This window comes from Zootoca vivipara, chromosome 6 (genome assembly GCF_965207765.1).
Source record: "Zootoca vivipara chromosome 6, rZooViv2.hap1.1, whole genome shotgun sequence".
NCBI lineage: Eukaryota > Metazoa > Chordata > Lepidosauria > Squamata > Lacertidae > Zootoca > Zootoca vivipara.
The window spans coordinates 25,066,140-25,077,457 of record NC_142589.1 but is presented as its reverse complement, the minus strand read 5'-3'; the positions used below and the strand labels follow the sequence as shown (position 1 = coordinate 25,077,457).

Sequence of the window (11,318 nt, the reverse complement as noted above, 5' to 3'; positions counted from 1 at the left end):
CCAGCTGACCTTGATCTGTGGGTGGGTGAACACACAACACCCGCCCCAGCAGATCTGCCTTTGCAATTTGACGCTTCCCTAAATCCGCTTGTTCCTTCTGTTTGTAAAAGGCGCTTTCCCCCTCCGCTTTCCGAGATAAAAGTCAGCTTATAGCTTCTCATTCATATGCTGGAGGGGATTCATCCAGCAGGCAAAGCTAGGCACCAGGCACAAGTAATTATGACGGACTACTCAACTGGAGAGATCCAATTATTGGTGATTTAGAATATTTGTCTAAATTAAAGCTATATTTACAGAGCCCCGGGGTAAATCGTTTAACAGGAAACCAAAGGCAGGGAGCATCACATTCCTTTCCTTTCGTGCCTCCCCACCCCCTTTTGAAACAAGAACAAAAAAACTACATCCACTCATTTGTTTGCTCTCTTCGTTACGGTGCCCATAGCGATCGAGAAATGCCAGTGGCAGCCAAAGGTTCCGTATCCTTCATTCACAGAAAATAATTGCATTTTCCGGTTGCTGTGCCACTGTAACAACAAAGCAGCCAGGTTTTGATTATACTGTAGTGGGATTATAGCAAATGCTGACTTCAGTAGGAGTTTTATGTTGACTTAAGTTGGAACAGTTTTACAAGGGTATTTGTTGAGCTGTTTATTGTAGGTTTGTGAACCCCTTTTACCTACCCCCATCCCAAGTTTCCAATGTTAGCAGAGTGCTGAGTGCATAGAACTGTGAATTGGGAGGTGCTTTTTACCAGAACTGGGTAACCTTTGGACCTCAGGGGTTATACATTTCCCATCACTGGGCAGGCTGACCGGGGCTGAAGGGAGTTGGAGGCCAGCAACAAACAGCTGGAGGGTCACAGGGTCCATATCCCTGCTTTATTATTACTATTATTTATTTATTTATCTATTTATTAAATTCACATACTGCCCTGAGAATTATACTGAGCAAGCTGCAAGCAGGTTTTCCATGGTTTTCAAAGGGAGTTCCAGAGAACTGTTCAGTTCCTCAGATACTGGTGAGAACATAAATAGTGGTGTAATAGCTTTCCTGAAAGCCCATGGAGGTTCAGGCACAATGAGAAGTCCTGGTTTCTTGCTGTATAAAGGAGCCTTGGGCTTGTTCACACTCCCTATACCATGCACTAAAGGAGCATCCACGTGTGGTTTCAAAAACAAGCATGGCTCAATGCTACTTCTGAGCTCGGAACAGTAGCTTGCCAAACCCTCCTTAGTGAGCAAACCTGGATCTGAAACCACATCTTGATTCCGCTTTGTTCTCTGCAACTAGAATTGTCATGGCTGCAGTCCCTGCGCTGCTGTATGTGTTGCAGTTCCATGGTAATTGATGGGATCTGAGTGCACTTGCTGGGCACTGGTCTGCATCCAGCATAGCCATTAGTAGCCGCTTCTCAGAGTGCTGATTGCTTTTTAATGACGTAACCAAATGTTTCTCTGGCATTCTGTCACTTAAAAATACCTTTTCATGTTTGTGTGTGTGTTTTGAAGTTTAAGGGCAGTGAGAAGCAGTGATAACACAATCAGGTATACAGAGTGTGGTTCATGGTGCCTAGCGATACTCTCTATTTCTTTAACCCCCTTAGAGTCAAATTAAAATTTCTTGGTTTTGGCTGGACCGAAGTGGTTGTGTGCCTTAAGCGGGGATGGTATAAATTAGAGTGTGCTGCATCAGCAAAATACTTTTTTTGGTTGTGAACTTTAGAGACATCATCTGTCGTCGTCCCCCGCCCTTTTGCAAATTACCAAGGAAATTAAAATGTTTCAACTATCTTTCTGTCAAAGCAAAAAGTAATTAAATTAACCTAACATTGTCTTTCCTTTGTGAGACGGGTTGCACAAGACCCATCAATGGTACTTGAACCATCCCTTCCTCTTACTAGTGAATGTAGGAGCCAAATGGCGAACTATGGCCCCTTACAAACAAGGAGGACGTGTCAGCTTGGTTGGAGGACCTTCGAGGATTGCAGAGGTAGAAATATATTTTCTTTTTAAAAAAACACACAACAACCTTAGGGGACTCCCCTTAAAAAAATTCCCAGTGAGAACTGTGCATGCTCCATAGTCCTAGTCAATTCAAAATGCAGACAATGAAACTGGGAATGGGTGGTGGAATGAAGTGTCCTGGAGAAAGCATAGCTGGCTGGGAGCCTGAATAGGAATGTTTCTGTTGGGAGGTGAGGATGAACTGCAACATTTTGTGGAGGGTCCCACTTGTTTAGTTTGCAGTATCTGGAAAGTTCTGAATTCAAAATCTTGCAGGCGATAGCATCTCTTGGCAGAACTAGCAGAACATTACTCATTTATTTAAAGTTAATATCATCGAGAAGATTTCTCGGAGCTTTTCCAAAAGATTTTTTTTGGGGGGGGGGGAATAGTTTGAACAGGGCCAATTCCTGTAATAAAGCTTGTGCAAATGCTGAGTCAGAATTGCACTGTCCGGGCATGATTTGTGCTTCAAAGGGGAGGAGGAGACATGACTTGTGTGAGTCGGGGAAAGCGATCAGCTTTGCATGTTTCCTCTTGCTTGGCCTATTTTATCCTGAATCTGTACTTTGATTGTTCTAGTAATGAAGGTGGCGGAGGAGACTGAAGCCCCATCCTTTGACTACTACTGTATATATCTATATACCAAAAAGTCCTCTGGATCCTGATATTTAATTAGGTGTTCTCCCCACATTTTCAAATGTATCTTCAAACGTAAGGGCTAGAAATTTAGAGTCGTTAGTGTTGCTGCTGATTTTAAATGAAAGCTCTGAGGTTCTTAGAAAGTACAGAATTCTGCAGCTAATGTCACATTCTGCGTTTGATTTTCTGCATCTGTGTTGATACGCAGGCCTGTCTATATTCTGGACAGAGGTGGGTAGAATTGCTGCAAGGACAGCCCTTTGCTACTAAAACAGATTAGGCGAGTTGCACATTCAGGGCTGGAGAGGGAGACTCTGCAACCTCCAGAGGACAAGTTTCCGAAAGCCATCAACAGATGGCGAGTGCTTTATCACTGTTGACAACATTGCACACATTTGTGATAAACACAAGCCACTCTCTACGCTCTTCAGCAACAAAGAGGACTTGCTGCTTAAAATACAGCACTGACAGCTTGGCAGTTAGTACACAAGATCACAATTCGGCAATGTTTGCCTAGTTGTTTACTGCCCATCATTTAGTAAACTGCAGAAAAACATGTCTAGTGCTAACATGTTTATCCAAAACACACTCGATGCAGATATTTTCACAGGCATTTTAGTGGCGTTTTTCTTCTTTTTAATTAGCAAATAGGCATGAGGAAGCCAGTTCTGAGACGTGGAAGTGGCGAGCCATGCAAAGCAACGCCCCAAGCTCTTGACGTCACTTGGTAGTGCTGAGCATGCAGCGTGGGTGGTCTTTGCTGTGGCTGTGAAGTAATTCCCCTCCTGCTCAAGAAGACTTGATTGGATTTTCTCCCCCTCCCTAGGCAGCATCTGTTAACATTTTCAGCCTTAGGACTGTCAGTCCAGCACCTCCCTTTGGTAGCCAGGGCCATCCTTTTCCATCTGGCCAGATCAGTTCTGCTGAGGTCAATCCAAGAATAGGATGACTTGGCCTGCTTTGTTGTTGTTGTTGTTGTTTAGTCGTTTAGTCATGTCCGACTCTTCGTGACCCCATGGACCAGAGCACGCCAAGCACTCCTGTCTTCCACTGCCTCCCGCAGTTTGGTCAGACGCATGTTGGTGGCTTCGAGAACACTGTCCAACCATCTCATCCTCTGTCGTCCCCTTCTCCATGTGCCCTCCATCTTTCCCAACATCAGGGTCTTTTCCAGGGAGTCTTCTCTTCTCATGAGGTGGCCAAAGTATTGGAGCCTCAGCTTCATGATCTGTCCTTCCAGTGAGCACTCAGGGCTGGTTTCCTTCAGAATGGATAGGTTTGATCTTCTTGCAGTCCATGGGACTCTCAAGAATCTCCTCCAGCACCATGCCTGCTTTGGGATTGTGCTATTTCCCCATCTTTCCCTGCTTTGAACTCTGTGCTCCTTCACCCAGGAGTAAGCAATGGCTTGGTGGTAGGAGGGACGGTTTTATCTCTCTGTGCTAGGGGTTGTGCAGCTGACAGAAGTAAGCTTGGAGCTATTGACACAGCAATATTTTAAGACATACTCAGGGCTCTCTGAATAATCTACAGGGTTGGTGGTGGGGATATAAAATTTTACCTAGCCCAATCGATGAGAGATGGCAAGTGGGTTTTTCTGACCCGTATAAATGATGCAAAGTTGCAGGTGCTTCCTTTGGGCATGAAGCCCTCCCCTCTGAGGACTCACTTTCCTTGGCTTCTAAAGAGGTCAACTTAATGAAAACACAATAAAAAAGCTTTGTCTGTTTATGCTGAAACCTAAAGATTTGCTCTTTCAAAAACGAGACTTGAGGATCTTTAAGAATACAGTGGTACCTTGGTTTACGAACTTAATCCATTTCACAAGTCCGTTCTTAAACCAAAGCGTTCTTAACAACAACAACAACAACAACAACAACAACAACAACAACAACAACTTATTATTTGTACCCCGCCCATCTGGCTGGGTTTCCCCAGCCACTCTGGGCGGCTTCCAACAAAGATTAAAATACGTACATTAAAATGTCTTAACCAAGGCGTGCTTTCCCATAGCAGCAGGGGACTCAATTTACAAATGGAACACACTCAACAGAAAGCAAAACATGTTCTGCTTCCAAGGCAAAGTTCACAAACAAACACCTACCTCCAGGTTTGCAGCATTCTTAATCCAGGTTGTTCATAAACTAAGCTGTTCTTACGCTGTACTTGATTTTTGCCTCATGGCATTTATTTATTTATTTATTTTGCCTAGTGCCCCATTCCAAACTGATGGAGCTTCACAGAGAAAGCTCCAAGGAGAAATGAAGTTTCTTCTGGAAGAACTACCTGAAGAGGAAGGTGGATGAGGGCATCAGACATGGGTTTCTCAAGAAATGGGAAGGAAAAAGAGGATCCCAGATTTGGCAGTTTTAAAAGTTTTTGTAGATTAGTCCTCAGAACGATCCAGAGGCGACCCATTCACATGTTGGCAAGTTCAATAAAAGCAAAACCCTTCCCCCATTTATGATCATGCAGAAAACCTTTCAGTCTTCAAAATGCTTAGCAGTTTATATGTATTTTCACTTCTGATTTGGCAAAAGTGATGTCACCATGTGGGACATGTTTCATGTGATTTGTATTGCTCTGTGTCTGGATCATGCCAGGAAACCCTCATGGGTGATCAGGGTTCAGAACTTTAGCTGCCTGGTTCACTCATTTGACAAGTCAAAGGGTACCAACTTCACCTACAATCACCCCCAGTCAAAGTGCATCTTCATCATCTTCATAATATCATGATGAGCCATATGTCACGGATGCTTCAGGTGACCAAATCTGTTGAACACTGAAGGCACAAAACCTGAAGCTCCCTCTGGGTAGGAAGAGGAAATACAGATGGCGGGAAAGATTCTGTACTTTTGCAGGAAATGTTGGAATGAATACAAAAGTTACTGGATCAGACGTACTGCAACAGCTCCATACCTGTGCTTCCCTTATGGTGCTGCTAAATGATGCTGTAACCATACCAACCATTTTCCCGCTTGGCAGCTTGTGGGATCTGCTAATCAGAAGGACCTTTTCCTCTTGTCCTGTTACTCCAGTTTAAGAAAAGGCTATCAGGTGGCACCTAGTGAAAGAGACCTTTCAATCCAAGGCCCCATTTGCACTATAAATTTAAAGCAGTCTCATACCATTTTAAATGGCTGTGGTTTCGCCCAAAGAACCCTGGGAACTGTAGTTTGTTAAGGGTGCTGAGAGTTGTTAGGAGACGCCCATTTCCCTCCCAGAGCCACAGTTCCCAGAGTCTCCTGGGAAGAGGGGTGGACAGTTTAAAAACCCCTTTGGGAATACTTTTCTGGGGTCCCTGCTCTTTCACCCTCTGGGCCTTCATTGTTGAATCAAGTGATGATGGGTGGTCTTTTCAACAAGCCCTCAATCTGCATATGTTCAGGGGGGATATAGGTTTTAGGTTGAGAGTCATAAGTTAATGGAAATAACCCAATGCCCTGGATGAACCTTCTTTTGTGGAAGGAAGGGTTTCAAGTCAATGGGGGCAGGGTTTGTGTGTATAATACATTCCCTTGTCCATAAAAAAATAAAGTGATAGAGCCATCATGTAGTTCTGCATTGTCAGTCAAAGCTGTTTTCAACAAATTGCACTACTTCACATCACTTCCTTAAATGTGTTATTTTCTCATGGTGAAACTTTCCAGAAGTTCTTTAAAACTACCGGAATAAGCAACGATAGTCAGGATTTTACATATCGGGCCTGAATGTAAATATATCACTTGACAAAAATACACCACTAGGAAGAAACAAGCCAGCTCATTTTATTTTATTTTATTTTTTACTCTTTTTTTTCTTCTTTTTTCTTTTTAGGAAAAAGAGCTAGGTGCTATTAACGGTCCACTATAGCTGCTGAAAAGGTGTATCTCATTTTATACATTTTACTATTGGATTTCTAAAAAAAAAAAGTCAAGATTTTTCTTTTTTCAAAAATAATAATAATCATGTAAACAAAAACAACAACAAAAATCTACTTCTCGTGTGTAAAATATATCGTTATTTCTTCAAGGTCTTTTCTCTTCCTGGAGGGGTGAGTGAGTGAAAGGTAGATCATCCTCTTCCGTAGAACCCCCTTGCGGGTAGACTACAAAACACACCTTCTGGCCCCAGTGCGTCAAGGACTCTGGAAAAGAGGAAGTCGTCAAGCAGTTAGTTTATTTGTAGCCAGAACATCCACCAGTCAGTGGCTCAATCTAGCTCAGTCACAGAGGTCCCACTTTTCCTGCAGAAGGTTTAGTGGCCACTGGCACCTCCACTTAAAAGCAGGGGTGGGGAGCCTGTCCCTTGAAATGTCCTGGGAATCCAGCTCCCAACAGTCCTCCTGGATTAGGCCAATGGCCCATCTAGTCCAACATCCTGTTCTCAGAAGTGGCCAGCCAGATGCCTGAGGGGAGCTAGCAAGCAGGATTCCAGCACAAGAGCCCCCCCCACTCCTGTGGTTTCCAGCAACTGGTATTCAGAAGCATTCCTGCCTCCAACTGCGGAGGCAGAGCAGAGCCATTCTGGCAAGTATCCATCAATAACTCTCTCAGTGAATTTGTCTAATCCTCTCTTAAAGCCATCCACGTAGGTGGCAGTCACTGCCTCCTGTGGCAGTGAGTTCCACAGTTTAACACTGTGCTATGTAAAGAAGTCCTTTCTTTGATCTGCCCTGAATCTTCCAGCTTTTCAGCTTCATTGCATGTGTCCACAAGTTCTCGTGTTATGAGAGAGAGGGAGGAAAACGTTTTTCTTGCCACTTTCTCTACTCCGCACATAACTTTTATAAGCTCCTATTGTGCTGCCTCTTACTTGCCTTTAAACTAAAAAGTCCCATTCAGTATGGCCAGTAATCAAAGAGATTATGGGCACTATGATGTTCAGAGGCCCACAGGTGCCTATTCATCCCTGAGTTAGGAAGATCAGGTAGCAGGTGAGGTGAGAGACCTTGTCCCCAAACTCCCTGGAGAGTAGCTGGCCAGTCAGAGGAAGAATAGAAGAAGCTACCTGATGTGTAGCCACGCCATTGATCCATCTAGCTTAGCACTGTCTACACTGACTGGCAGCAGTGGCATTCCAGGGTTTCAGGTAGGAGTCTGTTCTCAGCCTTACCCAAAGATGTTGCCATTTGGGATTAAACTTGGGGCCTTGCTCTGCTCTGCCATTGAGCCACGACCCTTCCTGCCTCCCCACCACCCACAACATGATGCGAGATGGGGCAGAAAAACCGAATGTTGCCTATTGCATGAACAGACCTTGAGTTGGCCCTTGTGACCACATGGGTGGGATGATGGGCTTTGGAAAGCCCCCAGATTCAAATCTCTCTGCCCTCACTGCACACATTCGGAAGTAGGCTGTTGAAATCTGTGACTACCCCTGAACCCGGCGACATTTTCTCCGTACATCATCAATGTCCTTTATCCCGTCTCTATGGTGACCACAGCTTTTACTCCCCATAGCGGCATCCTCCCGCAGGTTCCCCGCTTACCTAGTATCCTATTTACACACTTTGGTTTGTTTTTCCAGTATATTCCAATAAAAAACACTGGCACTCCAGTTAGTATGATAATCAGTCCAACTCCACAGACTACTGGCTCAGAATATAAACTGAAGATCAAGAGAAAGGCCCAAAATGTCAGGTAAGTGATTGGAACCAGGAGATTAACCTGAGAGGGGAAAAAAAGATGGCAAGTGTACAGAAGCCTGGCATTTCCTCCCAATTTCCTTTGCCCTGTACGCATCAAAGGTGTGGTGATAGATTGAGAGGCAGCGTGGTGTAGCGGTTAGAGTGTTGGGCTAAGTTGTGGAGTCCTGGGTTCATATCTCCCACTTGGCCATGAATCTCACTGGGGTGACCTTCGTCCATGGGCCAGTCACTGCCTCACCACCAAATAGGCTGTCTTGAGCTCATTTGAGGAAAACGGATCTAAATGAATTATTACTGTTGGAGAACAATTTTATTGCAATTTTTCACCCACCTTTCACACTAGGGTCCCAGGGTAGGTTACAACAATTTAAACACAAATATCAAAAACAATTTAAAACAACTTAAATAGGTAATACTAATAATATGTAATATGTAATAATAATGTTTGTAATAATAATAATCAGTAATAATAGTTATTAACTGATTGAGGAGGCCCGGTTTCAAATCCTCTCTCAGACATGAAACTCACTCAGTTATTCCTGTTCTTTCATTTAAAAATTAATAAATATGTTGTCTTGTTTGCTGCTTTTAGAAAAGTATTTAAGGATTTTGATAGTGGGTTGCTTTCAAACTTGGACTGAGGGCCACCTTCAGAGTTATAAAAATGAAAGGAAGGGTAAAAAATATGTTAAATACACAATATATATTCACAATGTAACTCAAGAGAACCCTCGGAACTACCCAACCATTTCCCAGAAATACACACCTGTGTGTTGCCACCCTGCTAGTTTGACATGATGGGACTGATTTTCTTTGTTGTGACTTAACACAATAAAAGGTGAACTGAATAGGGTGCCGATTCTCCTTTTCCCAGAATGCTGAACAAGCATTGGAGAAACCTGCAAAACTGGTTTGTGCCAGGACTGCAAAAATTGAAAGCGTGTCCTTTACAGGAATCGACCAACGCACCTACATGCATAGGTGCCACCTCCCACTGTCACAAAAGCTACTATAGCTCATGGGATACTCCTACCGTTCTCCCAGGAGATGCCCCTCATCATCATGGTACCCTCCCCGTGTCCCCATTCTTGCCTTTGCTGCGCTAGTACGGTATTTGGAGGAATCTGGAAGAATATGGAAGCTGCAGCGGCAGAGCACAACCCCCTTCTCCTGCCCAATTCTCCCTCTGGTGAATGAAGGGCCTTTCTGGGCAATCTGTTTCCTGATCAACCACCCAGATCTGCTGGCACAAAGCTTACGCGGAAGTCAAACCGTGTCCGACCTTTCTTGGGCATCCATTATCATTTGTTTGTGGGGCACTTTTGGCCTGGGCTGCCCGTGGGTTATTTGTATGCCTCCCTGTCAATCATTTGCGCAGCCCAATCTTTCCAGGGTGTTTCTCCATCACTTTCCTGGCTGCAAACAGTCTGGGTTTTTTTGAAGTGGATTTTCAGCTCTAGGGCAGCAGGGCCCTTTAACCAGTGGTAGCTGGTGCCCCTTGTAGTGGGGCAGAGGGAAGAGGAGTGGCCAAAACCTAGTTTTCTCCCCTCCCTCCTCCTCCCACCTGGGTTCTACAAGAGCAACACGGAGAAGGAGGAGGAGAAAGAGAAAACTAGCAGGTGATGCCACCCCCTGGAATGGAGGAAGTGAGGCTGAGGTTGGACTGGGCAGTGCCCCACTTGCCATCATGGACCAAACTCCACTGCCTTTCAGCCGCTGTGATGCTGCAAACCAAATCCTTCTGTCTTCGTTCAAGCCCCTCCCTCCAAAGCAGTGACAGTATGGAGATCACCCCCTGGGCTGGTGGCGGATGAGGGGACTGTTTTGCGTGGTTGTGGCTGTTGACAGGACATTTATGCCCTCAGCAGAAGATGGCCTGCAAGGAAAGCCCCCCGCCCTTTCGCCCCTTCTTCAGGCGCATTGTGGGAAGTGAGCATCATCCGCAAGCCTACCAAACCCCTAAAGAAGCAAGGGAGGGTGCATACGGAGAGCCCCAATATTTTTCACCTTGATGGGTCTGAAGATTTTGGGCTTCTTCCAGCGCAGCACAATCAAACCGATTATTGTCACTCCATAGCAGAGGTAGTTGATAAAGGACACATAATTGATCAGTGTGTAGGTGTCCCCAACAAGCATGATGACCACCGTGGCAAGACACTGGGGAAAGAAGAAGAAATGGAAATGGAAGCATTACTGGAAGAAAAGCAAGGAAACCTTCTCATTTCTATGTTTGTTTGTTTTATTGCGACTCCCTGGACAGGGCATATTTTTCCCATCAGCCCTGAGGCTCTTCTGTATTGTGTACACACTGTATATTAAAAGCATGCCTGAAAAGTGTGCAGCCCCAAGAATCTTGGGTATTGTAGTTGGCTTGAGCTATTATTATACTATGGTTCCCAGGAATTTTGGGTGGTGGGGAATGTGCTTTAAATGTGTACTCAGCAATTCTCTCAGAAGTTCGATAAGCCTTTTTTGGGGGGGGGGCACTAAGTGAAGGCCTCAGGGGAGGATGGGATATAAATTCAATAAGGAATAATGATTCTAAGGAGTATTTTTATTTATTTATTTTAGATTTATTGCTTTTATTAAGTTTTTTTATGCTGGGATTTTTCTGCTATGTCAGGCATCCACAAACTTTGGCCCTCCAGATGTTTTGGACTACAATTCCCATCTTCCCCAACCACTGGTCCTGTTAGCTAGGGATCATGGGAGTTGTAGGCCAAAACATCTGGAGGACCGCAGTTTGGGGATGCCTGTGCTATGTTGTGCTGTGATTTCATTGTAAGACTCATGCCTTCCGACCTGGAGAGCTGCACTTAAAACTTTAAACCTCAACAGGGTCTGGCTGGGTTTCTGGCTGGGTTTTACATCCTATTGTGGGATGTAATCCACTGGGAGAAGTCAAGTACATCATTCCTTGTTTTTGCTAGAATGGACATGCAAAGGAATGTTTGGTCCAGCCAGTCAAAACTTCCTGTTCCTCCTGGCCTGGAGCATCCTTCTGTGCATGTGACTAGTAGGTGGGCGTGACCTTTCCAGACCTG

At 44.6% G+C, this 11,318-nt stretch overlaps 1 protein-coding gene and 1 long non-coding RNA gene across 2 annotated transcripts in view; one reads left to right on the top strand and one right to left on the bottom strand.

Moving 5' to 3' along the window:
* Window positions 1–1,648: 1,648 nt before the first annotated feature.
* Window positions 1,649–6,198, top strand: LOC148685284 (uncharacterized). The gene is made up of 2 exons (XR_015950492.1): window positions 1,649–1,989; window positions 4,858–6,198. It is a non-coding gene; the product is annotated as an uncharacterized LOC148685284 (long non-coding RNA).
* A 294-nt stretch (window positions 6,199–6,492) lies between these two features.
* SLC7A10 (solute carrier family 7 member 10) overlaps window positions 6,493–11,318 on the bottom strand; it is a 45,698-nt gene continuing 40,872 nt past the window's right edge. The window contains 4 exon segments of the mRNA XM_035120847.3: window positions 6,493–6,676; window positions 6,679–6,771; window positions 8,116–8,293; window positions 10,282–10,431. Of these exon segments, the coding sequence (XP_034976738.3) occupies window positions 6,645–6,676; window positions 6,679–6,771; window positions 8,116–8,293; window positions 10,282–10,431 (453 nt within the window). The 3' untranslated portion in view covers window positions 6,493–6,644.